At 37.8% G+C, this 15,594-nt stretch overlaps 1 protein-coding gene across 1 annotated transcript in view; it reads right to left on the bottom strand.

Moving 5' to 3' along the window:
• Positions 1–3,830: 3,830 nt before the first annotated feature.
• Positions 3,831–15,594, bottom strand: part of LOC111873383 — a 30,275-nt gene continuing 18,511 nt past the window's right edge. Inside the window, exon 4 of the mRNA XM_023868048.1 lies at positions 3,831–12,195. Within this exon, the coding sequence (XP_023723816.1) occupies positions 11,947–12,195 (249 nt within the window). The 3' untranslated portion in view covers positions 3,831–11,946. The remainder of the gene's footprint in view (positions 12,196–15,594) is intronic.

Below are 15,594 nucleotides of genomic sequence, written 5' to 3'. Positions count from 1 at the left end.
GTTTTGGCATTTTTGTGTATTGTTAAATAATGCAGATTTTGGTGGTGTACTTGTAGAAAGGCAGTTAAGTACATTCTAAAAATTTATGTACGAGTATCCTAATAATACAAGCTTTGTTCCAGATGTTGAAGGGAAACGTCTTCTTGAACGGGACACTGCATGGTTTGGTGAAATCCCAGGAGAGAGTAAACTTCATAGTCACCGCCACGAGAACCTCAAATCTCATGTGTATCTCTATCCTTCCACACAATACTGTTTCTATTTTTGAGCATGCATGTTTTCAAACTACCTTGTGTATTACTTTACAGACACTGTGTAAATTCCTCATACATGTTAATAATGCACAGTTCATATAATTGGATGTTTAGTTTGCAAATAAAGAAGTGAATAAGTGTGTCATGTTCTTTTATCGCTTTGCACAGAAACGATTATATCAGAACTGAAACGTGGCCATTCACAAAGTTCTGGGAAGGCTGTTCTAACTAACATCTGAAGAAATTCACAAATTTCTTTTGTAGTCATATTTTTAATGGGTCCATATAACTTATGCTTGATAACAGCTGATTCTTGTGATTAATAAATATATTGGTCTATACAAATTCTTTTCAACCATAAAAGCCTATGATCATGTTCAGGTAGAGAATAAATTACAATATCTTGGAAATTCATTATCCAGAAAAGAAGCATAATATTCCTATTTCTGAACAAAACATGTCCCCAGTAGTTCATTATTCGATAACATAATACTGAAAACACTTGATTCCAAAAGTATTTTATGAGCATAATACTATATTCAGTTATAATTTGGAACGTCCAAAAGCAGAGCCCCTACCGTGTCTGCAAAACATACATGTTATTACATTGTTCTAAGAAGCTCACTAATTTCAAAATTCATTAGCATAATACATAATTCCTATTAAGAATGCACCATCGAGAGCGTTGTTCATACTTCTGAGCTGCCTTATCATCTAGCTGAGTGCCACTTCATTCACAACATATTGCACATATCATGCAACAATCAAATTTTGTCTATGTGCCTCTGTTTTAGTACTGATCAAAATAATTTTGTCATTAAATATCTAAAAAATTTGACATTATTCACTCATACACTTCTCATTCAATAAATTTAAGTTCATCCAGTGTAATTAACTTCTCATTTTTTCAAACACTACGCTGTCTTACATGAGTGGGCTTGGCCTGGCCATTTGCAGGGGGGATTTCCAACATTACAAAAGGAAATTACTGTATATACAAAATGTTCTTATCCGCTAATACATATAAATGATTGCATTAACTTCTAATACAAGGCTACTATAAATGATTCATTCGTTTTTAGAACGCCATATTTTCCAAAGCAATATAAGTACAAATATGATTGATATATAAAAAGAACTGTAAACTCACCAAGTTTCCTTCAAACTCTACAAATCTTCTATGTATGCCCCTTGGGTCACACGACACACGTCCAGGCGGTTGTCGAGCTCGTCCACACATTTTGTAGCATCATCCAGCCAATGGTCATCACTGCATCATCAATGCGTTCCCTCAGCTCTACTAGTGTTCTTGGCAGTGGGGGTACATAAAAACGATCCTTAATGTACCCCCAAAGGAAGAAGTCACAAGGCGTTAGATCAGGTGATCTGGGGAGCCAAGTGAACAGAGCTACGTCATCCTCACCAACACGTCCAATCCAGCGATGCCTAACTTCATTGTTTAGGTAGCGACGAACATTGCCGATACCACCGCAAAATGCTTTGTTTACATAGCGGTTCTTTTCCGTACTCTCTTTTGAATGCGCGTTGCACTGCTATAACAGATGAACATCTCGCATATTCCAACAAACACGAACTCTTTTCCTGCTTGTCGCCATTTTGTAAAGGCACTTAACTCGTGCTGCCAACTGGTGCATATAGGACAAACTTGGTGAGTTTACGGTTCTTTTTATATATAAATCATGTTTGTATGTGTAATATTTTGGAAAATATAGCGTTTTAAAGACGAATGAATCATTTATAGTAGCCCTGTATATGTAAGCAGAATACACATAAAACGAGGGTCTACTGTGCCGGGACCTGTTAGGACTTTCCATTGACTCATGTCATATCATTTCCTATGTAATTTACTATATTTTATTAAAGTCAATGACAAGGAAATTAATTATAATGAAGTAAATGACTCTACTGTAAATTAAGGTGAACCAGAGATGTTGATGGAAGGGAGGTGTGCAGTGTAGGTAATGTGGAGGGGGGGGAGAGGGAGAGTGTGTGTGTGTGTGCGCGCGTGCATGCATGCGTGCCTGTGGGGGGGATGTCAGGTTGTAGTATGGTCAAGACTTGATAAGAAGAGCAATAACTATTGTGTTAAAAATCTTTATAAAACCGACTGTACATAGATCTGTAAAAATCATAGAACAGCCATATTGGCAATAATTCCCCTCTGTGAAAAATAACTCTTTGAATCAGGTTTTTGTTGAAGTCCTTGTAACAGAAAGAATGCCAGCAACTTCATTATTTCATTTCTGTTCACTTCATTCCAGTAACAGATCCTAGATCTTAGTTTTAGATTAGGCATGTTTCATAAAAATTCTGGGACATACTGATTTGTTTCTCTGGCTATTACTTCCATAATTTCTGGTGTACAAAGCAACACAAAATATTCCAGGGGGTTAGTTAGTTAGTTATTGGAGAGGGTGGGTTTCCCCATGCACTGAGACCTGTATTGGTCCATTGTGCTTCCCTCTATGATTTCTACCAGTCTCTATATCCTATCGGTACTGGTGCTTACCATCAGTCCCACCCAGCCAGCGAGACCGGCTCTACTGGCTGAGAAGTATCTATAATGCTTCCCCCATCTACCGGAGGTATTAGAGACTGCTGTTGGGTGGGAAACGTCCGTTAATTTGGCTCATTGACCTCCTTTGGAGATATGAGGTTCTTTTACGTGCCGTAAAGCTACGACACGGGACCCATGGCTTAAAGTCCCTCCCGGAGGACTTTTTCCCTGAATTTTTCCGCCCTTAAAAATTTGACGACCTCCGCCGGATATTTGAACCCGCGTACGAGTCATGAGGTTGGAACGTTACCTCTAGACTACGGAGGCCGCTTTCGAGGGGGTTACTGGTGTCTTCTACATCAACATTTATGACAGGCTTGCCAGTAAACGGAAAATGTGGTAGCTCAGCACCTGACTTTGCCCATGTGCCATGCTGCATGTTACTGTTGTCATGGACATTTTCTTCTTCATCAGAGTTGACACTCTGTTTACAATATGACAAAATTTTCACATTTATTTCACTGTCACTACTACATACGATCTCAGAAATATCACCATATTCTCTTGCAACAGTTCATACAACACCTCATCATTCACATGCATCTTCTTGCTAGGACCTGCCATGTTTACTCGCAAAAACTCGAACCCGGGACAGTTATCAAGCAATCAGCACCTTCCTCTCACTCTCTGATGTAATTCGAAGATCTAGCAAGGACAATGTACAAACTTGTATTGCTGACTGTCATTACATCTTACAAAGGTGTAGTTCAAAACACGCATGATGTGCACCCAATTGATACAGAGTACTGCATGACATGTTAAGACGTCATACCCACTTAACTTGCAAGATATTTTTAATACATATAAAAAACTCAATTGTTCTTTATAATAACAACCCCAATGAAAAACCTGATCAATTCTACGCTTACATTTTCTAGGCAAAATTATTTCATCTACAACATACATCTTAAACTTACTTTAGGAATATCACATTTAATACAGAAGAAGTACACCGCATCTACAGATATTTATCAGGAAGCAAGAAAATAAGAATATAATTCACTGAATCTATACAACTTTATTATCATTATAATACATATGTACAGCATGTAAATATTAGATAAATGTTGAGATCCATATAACCATACCTTTACATGTACAAGGCTGTTAAGGCCTCATTCCCACATTAATTCGGACTGGAACACTTTCATTATTACCGTACAAACATCACTTAGATAACACTGGAGAATGATATGACTAAGAATCAATAAAAGTTTAACACCTTAATTTTCCAAATAAATGATGATAATAACCCTAAACAGCATAAACCAGTTGGTCTTCAAAATGGAGGCAGTGTGTTTTAGACTTGCAGGAGATGAATTTTTACACACATATATGACCTTCTTGCTTCAAAGAATTAAACTTAACAGAAACTAGGGCATTTGTTTCAGTAATCTAACGATGAAAGTTCAAATCATCTGTAAGAAAAGATGCTTCAAAATTATATTAAAAACTGTTCTGCAGTTTCCTGAAACCATGATTTTATGATATTCTGTACCTGACAAGCAAAATAACACTCCATTTCAGTGATGGAAGAAGATCGATTAGGAGAAAATAACTTTACTGATATAAGATAAAGTGTTTTCCATGTTTCTCATAACACACCTTGCAGGTCTGCATACCACTGTTCCCTAACACTAACCATTCACATATTACCCTGTACATTCACTAAGCACTCAAAAGCAAGTCATCTTTCACTTTTGTGTAAAACCACAATTAAATGAATGACTGCAATGACAGGACTATAAAATTATCATTATTTAATATGCAGTCTAGTGGTAATCTCTTTACCATTAAAAGCACTTAAAATTGCAATGACATAATTTCTGTTGAACTTCTGCTATTACACCCCAAAGAAATCTCACCTACTCTGTTGGACGATCCTGTGGCAAATCAAGCATAAAATTCAAGAGGTCAAATGGCAAATAATTCTAAGTGCACAATATAAAAATATATACATTTTTCACACAATGAAATTTATGTATGATAGCATTTCTGAGGCAATTACAGAGTACAATTTGAGAAACTGGTACAGTTACTTTAAAAAGATGATAATTAAAAGAGCAAATAACTGAGCCAACAAACAATCAACAAGCGAAAAATTGCAATAATGTTTAAACAGAGGGCACCTTCAGCCAGCTGAGAAGCAATGAAAGAACCTAAGAGGTTTAAACAGAGAATTGTTCTGAAGCACACAGGTTTGTAGCTGGTATGCAAAATCTGTAACTCCAAGATGTTGATAACTCAAGGGATAACTGTATACAGTGAGCTCATACTTTTACTTTCCTTTATTCAATGCCATGCACAATGAACTTATTTTAATTAAACTATGAATTTGTTTTGATCAAATGTTCAGGGAAAAGAGTCAGCCAGAGGGTTAGGTGGCACCTTTTCTTCCTTAAGTCAGGAAACTGTGCTAAAAACTAATACTTTTACTCACTAACTGTTTTCATACTTTGGGGTTTATAGCTTATTTCTTGTTATATTCCTCAAGAGTTGCACAGAAAAGACAAGAGGCAAAACAAACACGAAAAGATCACACCACCTTTAGCAAACAACATAAGATGCATGGCCCACATATCTTAATAAAGAATGAAATTACTTTTCCTAAAGTTTTGTCAAAAAGCAGAGTCAGAGCTATGCTAAGTCATCAGATCTGGATTCTGTAGATACTTCTGTCCTAATACTTTTCAAGAACCAATTTGAAGCAACCTCCTGCATTTTAAAATTTTGTAATTCAAAATATAAAAATAATGCATATTGTGTTGTTCAATGGCTTTATATAGGAATTGAAGAACAAGAACAATACTTCAAGTTGTAAACCTCCAGAGAGACATGGACTTTCCACAGTAAATATAATTAGTATAATGCCCATTGAAAATTAAATGGGAAGTCTAGTCCTTTGTTACTACTTATAAATTAAATACAGTTGAATCAAAACAAAAAGTGTTTAACGTCAACAACAAAAATGTGACAGCAATAATACAGTCGGGATTTTTAGCGTCCACTGTCTGGTATTATATAGGACATAACATTTTGGAAACTGGATCTATTTCCATCCTCATGTGAGGTGGGAGACACCTACCTTGTGGGGTCCATTAGAAAGAGCTAACCTCAATCACTGAACAGACCTGAACCTAAGACATGAAAGGAAGTTGAAAAAAATGCGACAAACCACAGCCATAAACACCACTGCACAGGAATAGTCTGATGATTTTTATTTTCTGAAAATATATAAAAAATAAAATAAAAATAAAAATGGAGAGGCCATAATCACACAAATGTCTACATTATTTCACTCACATGTTACAAATTATTAAATAAAGTGATGTGCATAATTTAATATTCTATCTAAGCGAAAATTTTATAAGCAGAACATATTTTAGTTTCAAGATCCAGGACCATGAATCTACCAGCAGTATTTGAATGAACAGTGAATCGTGTTGTCCTTTATATTGTAGTATGTTTGCTGAAAGACAGAACTGTGAAGCCAACAGAAAAACTGCCATAGTGGCTGTGTAACATGAACCAATGGAGTAACTGTGGGAAGCTACATTTTCACCAAGGTTCATGCCAATAGATATGTTACGCAATAATAGAGGAACTGTTGGGAGAGGTATTTTCTGTGGGGTCCATGTCAAGGCTATAGAATGAGGATCAGGTGCCATTACAACAGAGTCCTGAGATGGCAGTAAGAAGAGTAAGGTTGGGGTGAGATGGCCACCAGCCTGCAATGATGTGAGCTGAGAAGCAGAGGAACCTCCACTGTTGGAAGATGTTACCGAGCACAGTAGTGAAGACCATGACTGAGAACACTAGTCTTTGTGTGATAGCAATTTGTAAAGTGTAGTCATGAGTTTTGTGTCAAGTGCCCAATAAATCCAATTACCAATCCAAACCTCTACAGTCACACTCTAACACATCACAATATATTTCATTGTAAGTGTTCCTAGTGGCAAACCAGATGCCACGCAGTGAGGATGTGGAAACATAGTGCAGCAAGGCCTCCTGTTTGACTGGGGTAGTGCAGTGTTCAGAGTCAGTAAAATTGTGTTGACCACTGTTCTCTCATCTTAGATCATTTGTACGATAAACGCAGTGAGTAAACGACCAGTAGTCTGGTCAAATAGTGTGATATTGCCCAAAAAAAAAAAAATCCAAACCAGAGATGGGCCCGGATCAAACACCAGTGTACAATATTTGCCCATAATATATCCACCAAACTTAATACAAAATCAAGTTCCTATGCAGACTTCACAAATATATCAAAACCAAACAAGTCATCTAACTTCAAATATGCATTTGCCACAAATGCAACAAAATCAATTAGCTGGATGCTATCAATCACAAAACCAGACACAGGTGCCATCACTGTATACAAACACAAATCCTAGCTCAAGCTCAACCATGCAATATACTGATATAAATGAATATGAAGAATGGAACAGTGATGAACAAACTGATGACCAAATTAATATAATGCACTCTTCGCAAACTGTAAATAATAAACATAAAAGAATTCAACATCAAACTCGTAAGGATATCCCAGAACAAATCAAAATAACAAACACATTCCAACCACTCCCTACTTTAAACAGCAATAAAAATTATCCTGAAAATAACCCGACAAATCAAAATAATGACCATGATATCAGCCATAAACCGCCCCTCATATACACCTGTGGTGTCAATTATAAAAAATGGTTCAAAACCTGTCATTAGCCACCGAAAAGGGAACCAATATTACTACAGCAATGTCTGATAATATAATAAAAATAAATCCGAAAACTTCTGATACCTACAGAAAACTAGTCCATCATTTAACAGATGAACAAACCATTCATCATACATACCAGCTGAAGGAAGAAAGAACCTTCAGGGCAGTTATACAAGGATTGCATCGCACAATACCAACCTCTTGAGATAAAAGATGAACTTGAAAAACAAGGCCACAAAGTAAGGAACATTACTTATGTTAAGCACAGAGTGAGTGAAGAACCACTCCCACTACACTTCACTGATTTAGAACCCCAAAGAAATAATAAAGAAATATTCAATATAGATTTTTTACAACATATCAGAATTAAAGTTGAACGACCAAAAACTAGTACTGTACAGTGTACACATTGCCAAGACTATGGCCATAGTAAAACATACTGCACGAAACCCTACAATTGTGTAAAGTGCGGAGGACCCCATGACACAAAAACTTGCAGAAAACCCAACAACATTCCTATGAGTTATAGCGACATAGAAGTTAGGAGTGATAGGATGGAATGGAGAAATGCTATAAAAGAAGAGCTGGAAACCTTATGAGTTTGTCAAAGGGAATGGTTTTAGAAAGTGTGATGCTGACAGATGCTTGTATGTGTGTAATAAGAACCAGACCGTCTTATATTTGCTACTGTATGTAGATGATTTTATAATTGCTAGTAACTGTATGGAAGAGTTGGTAAAAACCTAAGAGATCATAATGAGGAAATTTCAAATGAGAGATATGGGAGATCTGTCATATTTCCTTGGAATCTCAATTACTTGAACTGATCGTAATCTATATTTGGATCAATCAGCTTATATGGACAGAGTTTTGAAGAAATTTAACGTGGAAAAGTGCAAACCAGTTAATACACCTATAGAGATATCTCCTTCAGAGAACTTAGAATCTGATAATATATCAATTATAGGAGTGAGACCTTACAGAGAGTTATTGGGTAGTCTGTTTCATGCAGCATTAATTAATTTCTATAGAAGATTTCAAAATTATGCAACAGAAATTCAATGGAAGGGTTTGAAACGAATTCTTAGATATCTGAATGGGACTAGAACTGTCAGTTTACAATATCAAAGTAATGATAATGTTGAACTAATGTCATTTGTTGATGCTGACTGGGCATCACATGAAGATAGGAAATCAGTATCAGGATGTGCAATTAAGGTATATGGAAATACAGTTGATTGGTACACTAAGAAACAGAGCACAATTGCATTGTCATCAACAGAAGCAGAATTCAATGCTTTGTCAGAGGGTTTAAGAGAACTGCCTTGGATAAATAAGTTACTGGAAGAAGTGGGTGTGAAGGTGAAAACTCCAGTAATCATATATGAAGACAATCAGTTGTGTACTGGTGAATGGGGTCAGAAAAGGTTACGTGATATGGACATTAGGTATAAGTTTATAAGGTACTGCGTTGAACAAGGATTTATCGTAGTTAACTACATAAACTCGGAAAATCAAGAGGCTGACTTGTTCACCAAACCGTTACCACTCATTAGGTTTTCAAAACTAAAGAATAAAATAGTAATGATTGAAGTTAATTAGTTGTACTGAGTAATTAAGTATGTGTTATGTTTGGTATGATCTCGAAGTTATTGGTGGAATGATGAAGCCGAACGGAGTTTAGAACTGCCCTTAGGTAACCCATTTAGGACCTCTTTTGCCCAGGAATGCACGCCATAACTTGTGCGCAATAAGCCAAGGGACTTCACCACTTGAATGACAACATACAGGATAACATCAGTGGGGATCCCAAGAGCTTTGGTTACCTTTTTCCTTAAGGGTAAGTAAGTTGAGACATTATTGGTCAAATTTGGAATAATTAGCTTTTTACAACCAATCAGCAAGCATTGCACAAGTAGTGGAACTATGTAATGGAATTTGCGTGGGTTGACTTCACCACGCTTTGGCGAAGATGACGCCACACGACACACACGAAGGTGGGACTTTGAGTAGGCTAGATGTGTCCGGATGTACTCCGATAGTTCAATAGACAAAGAACATCCGTAAGAGGGGGTCGTAGCAGCTTTGCAATCCCCCACGCTTGTAACCAAGTGCATCGAACTAAGTGTTAATAAATAAAAGCAACTGTCTTTGAGTTAGTCAGGCATTTCAGTGAATTGTGTCACCCCAAATGTAAACCGTCAAACTCCCTGAGAGGATTCCCATGCCCTACCAGAAATTCCTAGATTTCCTACCTACCACTGGCGCCCAAACATACCCTAAAATTAGAAACTCAACCATCATGGTTAGGGGAAACAGGAGTGACCTATAGAGGAGGAAACAGCAGCTGCAAGGACAAGGAACACGACACACTACGAGCGACGGACGGTTTCAATGAAGAATTGAGGACGGGTGTTGTATAGCTTTTCTAACAATCCACAATCACTATTATGTACTCCTTTTAGTCATGGAACTGACTCATTAAACTGTAGTCTCTTTGTCTTTTTGTATCCCAGAAGGCTGTGCAGTTTTCAGTATAGCAAGATGGTTGTCGCGTGTTACGTAGTCCTACTGTTTTAGAATAAAGTCACATGTTATGTATGAAGAGGAAATTCTTTTGTGTTGATAAGATATCTTCCCTCAATTTAAACATCAACAATTTTCTTAGGGCAAGATGTGACAGCCACACATGCTACAGTCTGGGACCTCTGCAAAAGGGTTGAGGGGCTTGGCCATAAACTGTACATGGATAATTTCTTTTCATCCTTAAACTTATGTGATCTGACAATGAAAAAAATAAATAGCTGTGGGACAATCAAGCCAAATTGCAAGGGCTCAGCATAATACTTACACATCATAAGACTCGGACTAAAAAGTGGAGACAATTTGGTTAGGGTGAGGGGTGACATGGCAGCATTAGTTTTGACAAACAAGATATATGTATGCTGACAAACATGCACAATCCTCCAGCAGGCCATTTTTGTGTTGAGCATGGAAACACCATAAAACCAGCAACAGTCGAGGACTAGAATAAATATATGGGGTATGTGAACAAATAGTACTGGATGACAAACAGCTATTCCATCAGCCACCAAATTTGGAAATGAATAATAACTGTTTTTCCATTTAGTGGATCTCACTATTCTAAACAGTTTCATCTTGTCATTCTGTGGTACAAATTTGTCACACAAAGACTTTAGACTTGCACCTGCCTGAGGAAAATGCTGCAACGGGTCCTCCTTGCCCAGAATGCTCTGTAGGTCAAAACCCTGCTGTCTACTAGAGCAGTGTTTCTCAACCACCAGGCCATGGCCGGGTACTGGGCCCTGACATCAATTATACCAGGTCCTTGACTTATAAAAAAACAGAATTTACCAACTGCGGTCTCACAAAGGTTAGGAACCAGTGTACTAGAGTATCTTGCCTGGAGGAGGCCAACTGAAAACAATGGGCATCTTCCTCAGCCAAAAGGATACATCTGTTCAACCAAAGAAAAAGAAGTATTATTACAAAGTGTCAGAAGTGTGACAAGGGTCTGTGTATCTTGGGGTGCCCTGAGGAATACCACACCAAGGTGATAATCAACTGGGCAACACAAGGATGAAGAATATACTTACATAAAGCAGTTAACAACAAAGAAGGGTACATACCTTCAATTTTACAATATTTATGATTCATGACTGAGCATGCATTTGTATTAGAAATGTGCAATAATCAGCCATGTTTTGATGCATTGCTACAGAATGCTGAGATACTGTTCAGCACTCAACCAGTAGTCCATTACTCTGTCTTTACTGTCATGTCCAATTTGAACAATGATCCCTACAGACAAAAACATCCCAGAATCAGCAACATCTATACTACTGATCATCTCAGCTCAACAGTCCACCTGCTTTCCAACATTCACTTCTTTATTAATCCCAATCAGGGACACTGTGATCCTGTGCAAACCGCTGACTAGACGGCACCCTTGCAAACCACATCCTGTAACAAATTATACTTGACTCTAACGCTCAATGAACAGCATCCTGAGAAATAAAATGAACTGCAATAAAAGGGGACAGTTACACTACTAATACCAACTGAGGAGGAGTGAGAATGGCACCCTGAAAACAGATTATACAATTTTAAACTCGTCAAACTGTACAGACATAATCATCAGTGACACATAAATTTCAGAAAAAGTGGTGAAAATGAGCATGTTATGATAGATCAACTGTATTTAACAGCATCAACTGGCTTCAGTGCAAGCTCAAATACTGGCCATCGTAAGGCCTGGTCTCACACTCAATTCAATGCCTTTCCCCTGGACCACAACATCCTCCAGAAATAACAATAAACCAACCATGAACATACATACACTGAAACTATGAAAACACATTAAATGCTGCCGTTATTCAAATTTTTGGCTGTCCATCGCCCTGCTGTTGCTGCTGCCTCTGTATTCGGTCCAACAACTGCTGTTTCCACTGTTCCTCTGGCACTGCGGATGCCCAACTAGGAATTGCTGATGCAGGCAGAGAAAAATTTGCCATGGCAGCTCTCACTCGCTCTGCTTGTTCACTCCCCATTTCAATGCTGTCACCATGTGATGAGCCAGACCACACTTCCCTCAATTCTGAACGTCTCTCGTTTTCAAAGCTACACTGACAACAAATAAAAATTACATAACAACAGAATGGAAATATCTGAGCTTAAGGGAACATAAAATTTAAACTCTGTTCTATTAATTTTCAAAACACAGAAAACACTTCTATATAAAATGTGTACATGTGTTTATTATCACTAGGGGCCAGATTTTAATGCAAATGCACATTTCTTTCTCACAACCAAAAGGTATGCTCATCTGGATATGAGCTACTTCATTTCTTAAATTTTAGATATGGTTTGATGGTGCATATAAATGCATATTTTGCCTGGTTTATGTATAAGCATAACAGTTTTGAAGATATATATTTACGAGTATGCTGCAGATTTGCTTTGAAACTATTTATCATTATATATATTTTTTTAATTGTGTGTTTAAATTTTCAATCAACATCGCATACATACAATTTTTCTTTTCCGTATTAGGATATGCTGCATATTTGACTCGCAACATTTCGTTATACAAACACCGAGTTCAGTCTGGATTCATGTTTCTGATGCAATTCCCAGGATGAGCATCCCCAAGATGGAACTTCCCCAATCCATCTACTCCTAACTTGCTTCATCCACATACCATTAAAGTGGCTGTGAAAGGAATAACTCAGAACCATATTCACATGTAGCTGCTAGCAACATAATACTGTTCAACGGATAATGGAAATCATTTATTTATTTCCGAAGTCTCCATCAGGTTCACTACGCTTCTTCATTTGGAGCTGGGGGTCATTCATACTAGTGGTGACTAGTCTGTGATTAAATTTCTTTAGCTTTTTGTAGTCATTCCTAAAGTGAATGTACATGAGAAAACTAAATTACAGCTGTATCAGCAGGAGTTCGAAGGAGAGTGATAACTATGGATAACAAATTTTTTATTGTTGAGTGTGTGAAAAAACAAGTGGTTGTGAAAAACGCTTCCAAGTGCTTCAGCATTTGAACACTAATATAAACAAATAGAACATTAAAATTAAATTCACGAAAAGTGCTCCTGTTCAAAAACTGCTTAGTGCATTTTCTAATAGTTTTTCACAGTTTTCCTTTGATTTATGCGAAGCGTTTTTAGCAGCAGATATTCCGCTGTGGAAACTAACCAATCCTACTCTGAGAAACTTCATAGAGAAGTATACACAGTGCAAAGTGCTGGATGAATCTACTGTGCGCAAAAATTACATGAAGCAGTGTTGCAATCTTACGACTGAAAATATTAGAGATAAGATTCAAGATAATTTTATCAGTAGACAAAACACAAGACTGTGAGGAATGGCTTATTGCATACATTATAGTTGGATCCCTTAGTAAGAATGAACAATCTACCCCATATCTTCTTTAGGTAGAGCAATTTGAAACCACAAATAGCNGTGCTGGATGAATCTACTGTGCGCAAAAATTACATGAAGCAGTGTTGCAATCTTACGACTGAAAATATTAGAGATAAGATTCAAGATAATTTTGTGTGGGTATCAGTAGACAAAACACAAGACTGCGAGGAATGGTTTATTGCAAATATTATAGTTGGATCCCTTTGTAAGAATGAACAATCTACTCCATATCTTCTTTAGGTAGAGCAATTTGAAACCACAAATAGATCCACAATTTCCAAATCTTTTAGTGATTCCATGAATTTACTGTGGCCAAATGACATTCAGTATGAGCATGAAATGGTCTTTGTGATTGATGCTGCAAGTTATATGATCAAAACCGGTACTGCTCTTAAAGTTATATTTCCAAATATGACACATCTGACTTGCCTTGCCCATGTGTTGCACAATGTTGCAGAAACTATTTGTGCAATTCTTCCACTTGTGACAAGTTGGTGTCTTCTGTGAGAAGATAGTTGTTAAAGCAACTTATAGAAAAGAAACCTTTAAAGCAGTAGGACCAAACGTTCCACCTCCACCAGAACCAATTTTAACATGCTGGGGTACATGGCTGTTCTCATTCAAATGTTTGTATGGGTACTGCTTAAGGCATAGGTTCAACTGCTTTCAAGGAACTATGCTGCAATGGAGGGTGGGAGAATGCAAAACAGAATTACTTAAATTGAGTCCTAAATACAATCATAATTTGGCACTAGACCATGCAGCTGTCATGTTTATTCAATGTTTAATAAAATACAGACATTTTCCATTATCATGTTTATGATACACAAACCAAGACTATTCATTATCATCAAAATCAGATGACTTTTTGTCTTTCCTGTACTGACTTCAGATATTAAACCTGGATCTTCTTTTCTATGTCCTGCAACAATTCACTACATGGAGGACTTCAGGGATTTGGTGCTTGACCGGGCAACGGATAAGCCCCTGTGCTGGTTCCGTTATATAAATGACACTTTCATCATCTGGGCCAACAGACTTCCTTGACCACCTGAACAGTGACCACCACAACATTCAGTTCACCATGGAGATGGAAAGAGACAGCCACCTTCCCTTCCTGGACACAGATATTCACACAAGACCTCATGGCTCCCTGGGTCATGATGTATACCATAAACCTCCAACATTAACCTCTATCTCCAATATAATTCCCATCAATGCCCATCCAACAAGCCTACCATACCTTTGGCATTAGTGCACAGGTCTGGAGATCCATGTCAACAGGACAGCCTTCATGCAGAGCTGGTATTCCTAAGGGACATTTTCAGGCAGAACAGCTGTAGCACCTGGTGGATTCACAGGGCACTGAATCCTCCTGCGATGATTTTTCTGCCCAACGATATGCCAGATTCATTCACTTTGTTGCCTTAAGTTTGGTCATGGTACATCAAGTCAGCTGGCCTTCCCCTGAGGAAAATATCTAGTTTCCTTTGATCAGCCAAAGGCAACCTAGGACTGAAGACACTAGGTGTATCCAGGATCCTCTGTGAATGGGGTCAGGTCCATATTGGACACAGGCCATTTGATTAACACCAGGTTGATAACCACCATCAGCATATCTGGCTGAAACATCCAGACATGTCAGCTGTGACAGAGCACAGCATCAACTTTGGGAACCACATCCAGCTTCATAACATCAGCATCCTCTCCACTGCACATCAGCGAGGCAACCAAGATAAAATTCCATCCCATTAATATACAAGGTGTGGCAATAAAGAACCCGGATTACTTTTATGACTCATTTCCGGCCATGTCATTGACGAAGAGGAGGGTAGGGCATTGACCCTTGGACTTCCCTCTACCGTCACACAAAGTTTCATTCACGTGCATCGGTTAGTCTGGCCGCGACCATTGTTAGAAGCGGATCGTGTTTCTGAGCTCCGTCGGAATAATGCTGAGTGCTAATGCAGAACAACGTGCTAACATCAAATTCCTCACAAAACTTGGAAAATCTGCCACTGAAACTTACAATTTGTTGACAGAAGTATATGGTGATCAGTGTCTATCTCGCACGCAAGTTTT

This window comes from Cryptotermes secundus, unplaced genomic scaffold (genome assembly GCF_002891405.2).
Source record: "Cryptotermes secundus unplaced genomic scaffold, Csec_1.0 scaffold22, whole genome shotgun sequence".
Taxonomy (NCBI): Eukaryota; Metazoa; Arthropoda; class Insecta; order Blattodea; family Kalotermitidae; genus Cryptotermes; species Cryptotermes secundus.
This window is presented reverse-complemented; position numbering and strand designations above follow the sequence as displayed.